The sequence below is a fragment of the Enhydra lutris genome, unplaced genomic scaffold (genome assembly GCF_002288905.1).
Source record: "Enhydra lutris kenyoni isolate GAN:26980312 unplaced genomic scaffold, ASM228890v2 scaffoldscaffold94, whole genome shotgun sequence".
Classification (NCBI taxonomy): domain Eukaryota; kingdom Metazoa; phylum Chordata; class Mammalia; order Carnivora; family Mustelidae; genus Enhydra; species Enhydra lutris.
Window position 1 is genome coordinate 1,290,739 of NW_019154178.1, and position 11,615 is coordinate 1,302,353.

Consider the following 11,615-nt stretch of genomic DNA (forward strand, 5'->3'; position numbering starts at 1 on the left):
GAGGACGAGCTGCTGTGGTGTCCGGGGGCGGTGGTCGAGCTCAAGGCTGAGCTGGGGGTCGAGGATGAGGTATCAGTAGACTGTGCAGTGCCAGCTGTAAGAAGTCGAGGTCACAGGGTTGGGTAGGTGAGAAACCAGAACAAGGAGAAAATCCACCGTCTGGCTTCTTGAGCAGTAATGGGCAGGACGATCTGGACAGTGGGCCAAACCCTGGGTAGGCCGTCCTCCTCCTTCCTGGCTGACGGCCTCCTGGTCTCTTCCCACAGCTCTCTGCTCCTAGCTGTCCATCTCTCCGCTCCTGAAACCTAACCTCTCCCGCCCCCCCAACCTGGTCCCCGAAGGCTTTTCTGCAGGTCACTGTGCTGCCCGGGACACCAGCTTTCCTGAGGGGCTGCCTCCCTGAATGTCCTCAGCCTCTCTCCTCTCTTCTGGCACAGACGAGGTCACCCCTGGCTGCAATCTGCCCCTTGGGGTACCGTCTGCTAGCAAAGGAAACACACAGGGAGGCTGGGAAGAGCCCATGAGCATGGTAGCCCCCTCCCCACCTTGTGCCCCTCACCTGGAAGCTGCAGGGATGCCAGGAGCAGGAGGAGGAGAGGGGCCTGGAAGCCGGGTGTCATGGTGGAGGCCAGCAGGATGGGGAGGGGGCGGAACAGTCCCGGGAAGGAGCCGAGCCGGAGGTGCGGCAGTCGCAGGCGCCCGCTGCTTTATACCGGTCCCTGGCCCGCCCCAGGCTCAGCCAAAGCAGGTGACAGGTGACAGGTGACAAAACCCCGCCCCCTCCCCCTTTCCCTACCTCCAACTTCTTCCTCCTTCTCCCCACCCATTCGTGACCCCTCAGGTGGGGTACCTGGGCTCCAATCACTCAACCCTCTGAACATCTGTTTGCTCTCCAAACGGTCTCCTCCTTTCCCCAACCACTCCCTGGCTCCAGAAGGCCCCTGGGTCTCCCGGGCTCTAGTTTTAGCCTCAGGGCGACAACCAAGGTGAGAAAAGGGACAGAGGAAGGGGCCAGGTCAGGGTCCCGGGCAGCAGACCAAGGAAGCGCCCCCTCACGTCCCTCGCCCCGCTCCCCATTCTCACTGCGCCCCTTTAAGCCCCGCCGTGCGGAGTGGGGAGGAGCGGGAAGCCTTGAGAAAGGGTGGACCGGGTGCCCCTTTCGGACCACCTCCCCCTGCCACTTCCCGGAATCGCCGCTCCTCGCGCGGCCCCAGCCGCTCCCTGTCCGGTTCCGCAGGCAGAGCACCGAAACCAACGGTCCCCTCCGCTGCCGGACTTTCCAGCGGCCCGCGTTCCCGCCCGGGCTTGTCCCAAGGAGGGGTTAGGGGAAGAAAGTTCCACTTCACGCGCCGCGGGACCCCGGGGTCTTTCCTGCTCCTCCGCCGGGCCCCGGGCCGGGCTCTCCCGCCCCCTGGCGGCCCCCGGGAGCCGGGCGGCCGCGCGCGAACACTGGGGGCGCCCGGGTCGCGGGGGGGGAGCCGAGCGCCCCAGTGCGGCCGGAGGGGCGGGGCCGGGGGGCTTGCGGGCCGCGGAGCCCCCGTGCGCTGCTCAGGGGCTCCGACGCAGAGCTCAGGGAAGCGCCGCTCGGTCGGCGGAGGAGCTGGCCACGCTGGGGGGACCCCGGGACGCGTGCGGGCGGGGGCGGGAGGTACGTGCCGGGGGCGCGGAGGTATGTGGGAGAGGACGGCGGAATGTGGGAGGGGCTGTGGGCCGGGGCAATGACGCACTTGGGCAGCAGCGACTAGGTGGGGCGACGGAATGGGATTTGGGGGCCCCGAGCTGTCATGGGGCGCAGAGGGCAGCTGGGGTTGGGTAGGCACATGGTGGCGACCAGGGGACTGTATGTGAGGGGGCGTGCTGGGGGGGAGAAGTACGAAGGGCAGAAACGTTTGGGGCACAGCGCACGTGGGGCCTGGGGGTCCGGCCCCTCTGGAGGCCCTTTCCCCCCACTTGCGTCCGCCTTGGGAACGGTTCTCGGTCGCGGCGAGAGCAGACAGGACGAGGGGCGTTCAGGACGCCTCGGAGCCGCGGGGCTGGAGGGCGGCCGGGCGGAGGCGAGGGGGGCGCGGCTTCGAGCGGGGCGCGCGGGTCCGAGGGGCGCCGAAGCCCCCCACCCGCCCGCGGGAGAAAGCGCGAGCGTCGAAGTGGGCGGCCCCAAAACTTCGGCCCCGGCGTTGCCAGGCAACAGCCATTCAGTCGCGTTGCTGGGACACGCGTCACCATGGCGACGGCTCCGCGCCGCGCGCTCCGAGTATTTAAAGAGCAAGCGCGCGCGGCGGCTGGGTGTCGGAAAGCGGCTTTCCCGGCCAGCGCGGCCTCCCCTCCGGCCAGCACCCTCCCGCCGTCCCCTCCCCCCTCGCCCAGGCGCCAAGTCTCTGGCCTCCAGCTGGACCCAGCTCCCCGGCGCGACCCCGGTTCTGGGGCTGGCCCGGCAGCAGGCGGTGCGGAGCGGGATCCCGGGCCCCGGGCGGGCGGGAGGGACGGGACGCGGTGCAGTGTTGTTCTTTCCCCCGCCAATATTGCACTCGTCCCGGCCTCCGGCCCCCCCGGCCCCCCGGCCTCCCTCTCGCCCCGAGCGGGCCAGCTCCAGCCCTCCTGGCTGTCGATCCGGACGACCTAAGATGGACTGGAGTGCCGCCGCCGCCGCCGTGAGTAAGTGGGTCTGGGAGGACTTAGCCATTTTCCGGGCCGGCCCCTCCTCCTTCACCTGCCCCAGTCCAGCGCCTTCCTCCTCCACCCGCCCGCGCGCAGCCAAACTTCTGTCGAGCTCCAGCTTTCATCCTACCGGCCCCCTTTCCCACCCGCTCGGCTCCTTCCTGCTCCCCACACTGCCGTGGAAAACCCCTAAAAGAAACAACAAGCACTAGCTTAGAAAACCACCGGACCTTTATGGCAACGTGCTGTTCTCTTTCCTGGGGTTAGTGCCTGAGAAGAATAGCCCTTGAAAATGTCCCAACTCCTGAACCGTGGGGTCACCACCCTTCTGGGGCGGAACTCCTGTGGGTGCTGGAGGAGGGTCTGTGTTTGCTTGAGTGGCTGTAAGTTAGACCCCAGGGTCTCCAGGATGGACCCCAAGGCCAGAGGGTCTAAAATCAGGATTCGGAATCCCGCGGGGGCCGCCTCTTCACACCCTTCCCTGGAGCAGCTGCCTCCTGAACGGCTCAAAGTCCTCGGGCACCGTGTCTGAGGTGGAGAAATGACTGAGGTCAGAAGATAGGACCCTCCCACCGGGGCTTATGGAAGGTCAGGCCGATGGGGTCTGGAGCCTCACCATTGCATCGATACTGGAGATTGGACCAAATGATGTTTTCTTGAGAGAAGCAGAATACGCCCAGACGGCCTCCCCGCATGGCTGTGTCAATGACCACCCCAGAGTCCGCCACCAGCTGAGGACCCTCATAGAGCTTCACCCTGCCCAGGACAGGGGCGTCCGTGGGTGCTAGGAGGCCACTGGGCACTGGGCCATCAAGCCCAGGCCCCTACTCATCCCCAACCCCCCTGAAGCTCACTGGGCCAGAGAGAGAACGGAAGGAGGGAGAGGGAGGAAGGGAAGGGGAGGGACGGGGTGCTTTCTCAGGCCTGGGGCCCCTGCCTCTTTGTCAGCCCCCTTTGCATCTCAAAGCACCAGCCGCATTCCAGGCGAGGATTGGGTTGCCATGACAATGAGCACAATGGGCTGGGGGGTGAAGTCACCCGCTTCCCAGGCTCTAGTCCCCCCTCCCTCACCCCCTGCCCTGGCACCCTGCAGCCCCAGGCACCTTAAAGGGAAACCAGCCCAAGTCCCTGGACCGCGGGCTCTTGCCATTTCCCCTCCCTTCCGTCATCCCTGCTGACTAGGAAGCACGCAGGGGTGACCACAGCGCCCAACTGAGAAGTCCTAGCCCTGCTGCTCAGAGGTGTGCAGTCTGGGCCTCGGTTTACTCTTGGGCAAATGATGACCCCTTCCGGGTCAGACGTGGTGATGGGGTGGCTTCTGGGATGTACCACGGAAGGGGCCGGAGGGGAGGGCCTCTCCACGGCCTGTCCTGTGGTTTGCAGGCTCCCAAACACGCCCTCACCTTACAGAAGGGAAAACGGCCCCACACCGCCTGTGGGTCCTGGGGAGCACGAGCCCTAGGGCCCAGAGCAGGGCTGAGGCGGGACATCCGTGGTGGAGGGCAGAGAGGGAAGTGGCCCCAGTCCCAGTCCCCGGCCCAGGGCACTGAGGAGCAGAGTGCAGGGGCAGCCCGTGGGGAGTCCCAGCGGAAGGCCAAGCCAGGCCAAAGCAAGCCAGGCCGGGCCTGGGGTCCCCCCCCCCCCCGCCCCTGCAGGGCTCAGCCCCTCCCCTCACCGGATGTAGCCCACTTGAGGCCGGTGCAGCAGCTGCCAGCGGTAGGAAGTCTTGTCCCGCCAGCCCACGTTTCGGGGGTCAGTCCACAGCAGCCGGACCTGATCGGGGGTGTGGCCAGTATGCCACAGGGCATTCCGGAGGTGCTCACCCGGGCCTGACACAGACGTCACCGCCTGGAGAGTATTGGCAAAGACAGGGGGTCAGCCGTGGGACCCAATCAGCAGGCTGGTAAGCACAGATGGAAAAGGAAGTCAAGGGGGGCGGGAGCACGTTCTGAAGTCCCCTGGAAGCCAACCTCCAGGCCAGATGTCTGAGAACGAGGGTTCCCACTCAGGCAGTGGGGGAAGCTCGGGAGGCTTGGGGTGAGGGCCCTGGGCTGGGGGCACCTTGAGCTGCAGCCCTGGCTGTGCGACAGCCCGGAAGGGTGTGGCCTGCCAGTAGGTCTGCTCCGTCTGCTTCCACATGACCACGTAGAAGCGGCCGCTGTCCTGATAGCTGAAGAGGAAGCCTGCGTAGTCGTCGTCGGTCACCGTGTTCACGTGAAAGGTGCCTTCAAAGTCCACACCGTTGAAGGCCGTGTAGCCTGGGCGTGGGTGGGATCTGGGTCAGGGGTGGCCAAGCCACTAGTGGCCCACGGGGCACTCGGGGTGGGAAGCAATGCCTGTGAGATGTATGCTCAGCTTGGCCCCTGCCCCCTGCCCCTGTAGGGTTCCTCCAGGTGGAAGTGTTGGAACCGGGTGCTCCGTACATACCGACCGCCAAGCCAGGGTCACTGTTCATGGTCTGAACGATTTCCATACCCTGGTGGAGTGCAGGAAAGAAGAAAACCCTGTTCCGGGGACACAGCCCCACCAGGGCCCCACCTGGTGGCCTGGCCTAACAGCCCCTGCCCAGCCCATGGCTGCAGTACCTGGTTGAGCACAACCCAGTTTGGGTCAATCTGAGCATCTCCCTCAGGGTCCAAGACGACGGTCTGATAGGCCCGGAAATCCGTTAAGGTCACCTCTGCACTCTCAGGGCACACGTCCAGGGGGTCGGCCACTGCGTCATTGTCGAAGTCATCCTCACACACATCGCCAACGCCATTGCCTGGGCAGAGCGAGGCCAAGGGCTCAGGAAGGCCTGGCGGTGGGCTCTGGACACTACCACACCGCCCATCGGGCCTCGCCTTCCTGGCTTAGCCCCAGTGGCACCTGCCACCCCGCCCTGTGCAGGGCCCCCACCAGTGCAGGCCTCTGTGGGACCCCGGCCTCACCGTCTGAGTCCTTCTGATTGGGGTTGGGTACAAGGCGACAGTTGTCAGGACCTGGAGGCACGTAGTCTGGGATCCCGTCATTGTCGTCGTCCCCATCACACTCGTCTCCGAGTCCATCATTGTCTGAGTCCAGCTGGGAGCTGTTTGGCAGTTCTGGGCAGTTGTCCTTGGTGTCCTGATGTCCATCCCCATCGCTGCCCAGAACAGGCACCAAATAAAGGCTCTAAAAGTACCACGTCCATCCCCCATCTTCTGCTCAGAAGTCAGGGGTGTGACCCACAGCCAGCCAGGTGAGGCGAATGTCCCGCAGCAGGAGTGGAGGCTAGACTTGGGGGAGGGGCTTCCTGCTCAACAGGAGTGGAGAATCAAGGCTAAACCACGCAGGAAACAATGTACCACAAGAAAGTAAAGGAACCCGGGGAGGACCGTCTGTGTCTTGGCCTGCCCTACCTGTCCTCGTTGGTGTCACAGACATCCCCCACCAGGTCACTGTCGGCATCTGTCTGAGAGAGAGAGATGCCTGTTCTCTCCACCTCCTGATGACTCCGCAGACCGGGGCCGGACCACTTCCCACGGGAAGGGCCATGGCCTCACCCCAGGGCCCTCCCCTCCCCAGCCCCAGTACCTGAGTAGGATTGCTCATTTCAGGGCAGCTGTCACAGGCATCTCCCACCCCGTCCTCATCCCTGTCTGTCTGCAGTGGGTTAGGGACCTTAGGGCAATTGTCCAGTCCGTTGGGGATGCCTAGGAGACATGCAGGGACACAAGCCTGTCGCTACAACAGGTCATGCTGTCTTCTGGAGCTGGCGTCCCATGCAGAGGACACCCCTAGCCCTCTCCTGCCTCGCCCTGCCCACCTTCCTCCCATTCCCAGGGCTCTTCGCCCACCCAGGCCACCCCTGTGGTGCTTAGACCACCCAGCCGTGCCTCCTTCCCACTGCTAGGGCCTCCCAGTCCCCCAGCCCCAGTGGCACCATCTCCATCCACATCATTGTCACATGCGTCCCCTTCCCCGTTGCTGTCCGTGTCCTTCTGGTCATTGTTGGGGACGTTGGGGCAGTTGTCACAGGCATCCCCAAAAGAGTCTGTGTCAGAGTTTTGCTGGTCCTTGTTGGGGAACAGTCGGCAGTTGTCCTGGGGTGAGAGGAAGAGTCAGGCCGCCCTTACGCCCCTGGGAACCTACCCACACCCCGTCCCCGTGCCCATGTCGGCAGTCACGCTGCGCCCACCCACCCTCCACAGAATCCATCTCATCTTGGCACAGGGTCTACGCCCGAATGGGAGCCCTGGGGCCCTTTCTGCAGCGCCGCCAGAGACCAAGAGGGGACAGGGTTATGGGACAAGGCATAGAGAGGAGCAGAGGAGCCGCAAGGGACAGGGCCGCCAGGAGCCACCTCCACGTTCTTGATCCCATCCCCATCAGCGTCATCATCACACTGGTCCCCCACGCCGTCGTTGTCGGCGTCTTCCTGCCCAGAGTTGGGTGTCAAAAGGCAATTGTCCTAAAGGTCGGGGAGGAACCCAGATGGGGTTGTGGCCTGCCCCAGCCTGGGCGGCTCAACCCTGCCCATCTGCTCCACCCCTGCCCCAGCCTGGACGCCCACCCTTGCCCGCCTGCTCTACCCCTACCCGCCGGCCCCACCCCTGCCCTCCGGCCCCACCCCTGCCCGCTGGCCACACACCTGCTTGCAGTGCTTGTTGTTGTCCATGCACGGCAGGGCCTGGTCTGGGTAGCCATCGATGTCCGTGTCGGTCCCACATACATTCCCGTTCCCAGCCCAGCCCACGTTACACTGGGCCACGGGAAGAGTAGGAATGAGGGCCAGGCCTGTCTCCTCAAACCGGCCTTTTCCTGCTCCAGCCCTTGTTTCCCCAAGTGGTTCCTGGGCCCCTTCCCACGCAGGCCCCCATGCCAGGCCCCATGCAGGCTCACGGCCCGACCCCCGTTTTCCAAACCTTCCCTCTCCCTCCCAAGCCCCAGGCCCAGCTCACCGCGCAGGACACTGCTCCGTTGCGCTCAAAGAGACAGTGCGCGTGGACGTGGCAGGGGCTGTGGGCTGGGCTGTGGCAGGTGCGGGCTGGGAGGCAGCCCTGGCTCTGGTTCCCCAGGAAGCCCAGGCGACAGGGGCCGCACTTGAAAGAGCCCTGAGAACCAGGAAGCGGCATGTCAGAGAGGAGGTCAGCCTGCTGGGTACCCAGGACCCGGGGCTGTCCCGCCCAAGGGGTGTGGGATGGGCGCTCCTGGCCTGATGCCCACTAGGACAGTCATGGCCCCTGGCCTCTCCTGGCAGCCTTGCGGGTCAGCGGGTGTCTCATAGCCCCAGCTTCCAGGTGGTGACACTAAACCCCAGGAGACCTGCTACCAGCCACCGTAAGAAGCAGAACCCAGGTTCGGAGCCAGTATGAGCCACGTCAGGGTGGCCTGCCCTGGGGACGAAGGAGGTGTGGCAGGAACTCTGCAGTGGCGCGTGTGCGTGTGCGCGTGTGGCCGCACGCCCCACTCTCCGGACACACTCCAGGCACGCGGCTCACCACGGTGTTGGTGCAGATGGAGTTCGGGTCACAGCCACCGTTGTTCCCGTCGTTGCATTCGTCCACATCATTGCAGACCTGACAGGGCAGACTCTGGGTGAAACCGGACCCACAGCCGGGCCCCTCCCGCAAAGCCAGCGCACCGGCTGGTAGCCCCGTCCCGTTTCTCACAAGGACCCTGTACCCAGCCCAGAAGCCCCTGGTCCCCGCAAGCCCCAGACCTCGTCTTCACGCTCTGGCCGAGCTAACCTGTTTGCTGGCGCGGGCGTAGTCGATGCCCACCCCGGACACCCGAGTGCCCTTATAGCCACGAGGACAGGCTTCACAGTGGAAGCCAGGCACAGTGTTGATGCAGCTGGCCCCAGGGAAGCAGGGGTCAGCGTGAGCACACTGTGGGAGAGACAAGGGGGCGCTCAGGACCCTGTCCATGCTCCCACCGCCTAGCCTCACTGAGCTCTGACCCCCACCCCTGGGCCCCCTGCCCCCCAAGTGGCCCTCCCCATGCGGCCCCCTGCTCTTTGCACGGGCTTTGTGCCCCCCTCCTCATTTCTTTCCCTGTCTCCAAGCATCCGCCCCACATCCCCGGGCCTCTCTCAACTCTGCGCCCTTCCAGGCGGCCCTCCCCCACCTCATCGATGTCCGCACAGTGCGTGCCGTTGCCCTGCAGGCCTGGGGGGCAGGGCCCACAGCGGTAGCCGGGGTCCTCGTACACTTCCATGCAGTCCACGCCTCGGAAGCAGGGGTTGGGGCTGCAGTGGGAACGCTGCTCATGGAAGCCTGAGGGGTGGGCATGGTCAGAGCCAGCCACAGGGGGGCGTGCCCATCCGCAGAAGGGGAGGCCAAAGCCGTGAGGTGGGGAGCACGGGGTGCCATCCGGAGCCCACCCCACACGCCCACTCACCGCACACCTGACACTCCATGATGGCGTTTCGGATCAGAGACATCTCCTTCACCTGGCGGATAGACAGATGGGGGCGGTCGGCTCCTCGCACCACCCCACCCCTAAGCCCCGTGCCACCCCCCACTGGCGAGCTCGAACCTGGTCTCGGATATCATCGCGCAGCTCCACCAGGATCTGGTTGAAGAGGGTGAGCTGGGTGACCAGCGCCTTGGTCTGCTCCCCTGTCAGAGCCCCAGGTGCAGAGAGGCTCAAAACTGGGCCACAGCTCTCGTCCCTTCTTGGGGTAATAAGTCAGCTCCTGCCCATGCTCCCCACCCGGCCTTTAAACAAACCCCACCCCTCTCCTGGCTAAAGGGGCCTCTGTTTCCTGCCGGCTCCCGCCCAAGCCCCGCAGCAGCTGCCCCGGGCTCCTCCCCACCCGCCTCCCGGGGGGTCTGCTCACCTAGGATGGAGTGGAGTGCGCTGGTCACTGGAGAGGAGAAAACACAGAGGGTAGAGATGTGAAGAGGACCAGGCCGGTGAGGAGGAGGAAGGAAAAGAGAGGCAGGAACAAAGGCCTAGAGGAGTCTTGGAAGAGGGACAGGCAGTTGGATGGTGGGAGGGCAGAGGCGACAGGCAGGCAGCAACAGCTCTCCCCACGGGTGACCGACCCTGAAAGAGGGTTGCCTCACAATCAGAAGCCAGATCCCCCTGGTTCCCAGGCCTGGGAGCAGCAGAAGGGATCCAAGTCTGTCCGCTCCATTTCTGCGCCCCCTCCCCCACCCAGCTTCTGGGAGAAGTGGACGTCTTCTGTCGGTAAGGACCTCTGAGCATCCCCGTCAGAGACACCAGGCACACGGACCATGCTCGGAGAGGCCGCTGGTAGGTGACAGTCGCAGATGACAGCTAAGACCCAAAGACCCTTCTCTGGGTCGCCAAGAACAAGCAGTGAACTGTCTGGCCCCCACACAGAGCGCTCGGGAGTTCCTTTCTTCTCCAGTTGCTCTACTTTCCCAGCTACCCGGGGAGGCGGGGGCCCCTGAACAGGGAGACTTTTCTGACCCAGGCCTCCTGGGATGGCCTGTAACCACAGGCGAAGGAGATTGGGGGTAACAGCGTCTGAAGCCCCAGGAATCAGTGAGCTGAAGGAATGAATGTTAAGGGGGAAGCCAAGGAGATGAGGGTCAACAAAGGCCATAGGAAGTGATTCTAGGGTCTAGAACGCCAGCTCTGTGTTACCTGCACTGTGGATGGACTCGTCCCCCTGGAATGGACACTCACTCAGGGCCCCCACCCGGGCCATGGACCCGCCCAGAATCATTTTCATAGATTCCACGAAGCCCTGGTGGGGGGAGGGCGGACAGGAGCAGAGTGGGGTGGGAAAACCCGCTGGGTCCTCCTCCCACTGCTGTGAAGGCCGTGCGCGGAACTCAGGGGCCCGTCCTCCTGGCTCACCTGCATCCTCAAATACGCCTTCTGTCCAGTCCGAACCTCCAGCCCGTCAACCTCGGCAGGAGGAATGGGGGCCAATGCAGGGAGCCCAGAGTGCTGGTCTCCCAGTTTGCAGTCCACGTAGAGCTGCAGGGCAGGGCTGGGTCGGGCGGGACCTCGGAGCCGCAGGAGAGCCGTGTGGGTGCGCCCGTCCGCCAGGCCTGCCTGCTGTAGGTGCACGGCGTGGACTCTGCCGTCCTCCCGCTGGTACCGCACCAGCACTGCCCAGGAGGGGAGTCAGTATGGGTCCTGTCCCCCATCCCGTCTCCCAACTAGGGTTCGGATCTACCCTTCTGGACCGCACTCCCGTTGGCCCCTTGCCTGCGGTGTATCTCTCCCCACCTTGTATGTGACAGGCACACAACAAATACTTTTCAAACTGCTTCGGAGACTAGGATGTCCTTAGTCTTCCATCACTCTGTCCCTTGCTAGGGTGCCAGCTGGTTCTGTACCCACTGGATTGTGCCAGGGAACTGAGGGACTGCCGTACACCCTCGCTGGGACACGGAGACCTCCCTCCCCCTCCCTCAGGCACCCCCAAGTACAACACCCTCTCCCTGCAAGTATTAGGCCTTGCTCTATGGTTTGGCCTCCCGGTGCACGTCCTAAGCACCCCGTTCCGGGTGCCCCTAGTGCCTGTGCACAGCTGGATGGGCCCATGAGCCCCCACAGAGGCCGAGGAGAATTAAGAGAGATATGGGAGTGGGAACGAGGGAGAGTGCTCAGGGGGTCATCAGTGCAGGAAAGGAGATGCCCACCAGTCACCTTTGTTAATTTTGCCCACAACTGAGGCCTCCAGCCATCGTGTGTTGTCCTGGCGAGAGTAGAGGCCAAAGAGGACACCACCCTGCTTGGGGGGCAGGCGGAAGGTGGACAAGAGGTAGATGTCAGCAGCAGTGAGCAGGGCTGCCCGGATCTTCTCCGCCACAGCGGTCATCTGCCGAGACTCGCCCACAGTCAGCAGGTCAATCACTGGCCAGGCGAGGATTATCAAGGTCAGAGAGCGGGGTCAAATGCTCAGTCTGCCCTTTCCCCTGAGCCCTGGGGCGTGGCCGTGGCGGGGGCAGGGGAAAGGGTAGCCTGAGCATTTGACCCCGCTCTCTGACCTTGATAATCCTCGCCTGGCC

The 11,615-nt window shown here is 64.4% G+C and overlaps 2 protein-coding genes across 2 annotated transcripts in view; both read right to left on the bottom strand.

Annotated features, from left to right (window-relative positions):
* The window catches only part of LOC111138814 (mucin 1, cell surface associated), an 8,070-nt gene extending 7,355 nt beyond the window's left edge, over positions 1 to 715 (bottom strand). The window contains exons 1-2 of the mRNA XM_022490717.1: positions 560 to 715; positions 11 to 94 (exon numbers count right to left, since the gene is read on the bottom strand). Coding sequence (XP_022346425.1) covers positions 11 to 94; positions 560 to 620 — 145 coding nt within the window. The 5' untranslated portion in view covers positions 621 to 715. The remainder of the gene's footprint in view (positions 1 to 10; positions 95 to 559) is intronic.
* A 2,153-nt stretch (positions 716 to 2,868) lies between these two features.
* LOC111139020 (thrombospondin 3) overlaps positions 2,869 to 11,615 on the bottom strand; it is a 9,916-nt gene continuing 1,169 nt past the window's right edge. Inside the window, 22 exon segments of the mRNA XM_022491112.1 lie at positions 2,869 to 3,183; positions 3,272 to 3,411; positions 4,331 to 4,503; positions 4,717 to 4,913; positions 5,083 to 5,131; positions 5,241 to 5,419; positions 5,586 to 5,779; positions 6,036 to 6,088; positions 6,211 to 6,329; positions 6,560 to 6,719; positions 6,980 to 7,087; positions 7,268 to 7,378; positions 7,578 to 7,730; positions 8,118 to 8,195; positions 8,367 to 8,507; positions 8,746 to 8,894; positions 9,019 to 9,070; positions 9,157 to 9,239; positions 9,461 to 9,487; positions 10,237 to 10,339; positions 10,453 to 10,709; positions 11,254 to 11,460. Coding sequence (XP_022346820.1) covers positions 3,125 to 3,183; positions 3,272 to 3,411; positions 4,331 to 4,503; positions 4,717 to 4,913; positions 5,083 to 5,131; positions 5,241 to 5,419; positions 5,586 to 5,779; positions 6,036 to 6,088; positions 6,211 to 6,329; positions 6,560 to 6,719; positions 6,980 to 7,087; positions 7,268 to 7,378; positions 7,578 to 7,730; positions 8,118 to 8,195; positions 8,367 to 8,507; positions 8,746 to 8,894; positions 9,019 to 9,070; positions 9,157 to 9,239; positions 9,461 to 9,487; positions 10,237 to 10,339; positions 10,453 to 10,709; positions 11,254 to 11,460 — 2,792 coding nt within the window. The 3' untranslated portion in view covers positions 2,869 to 3,124.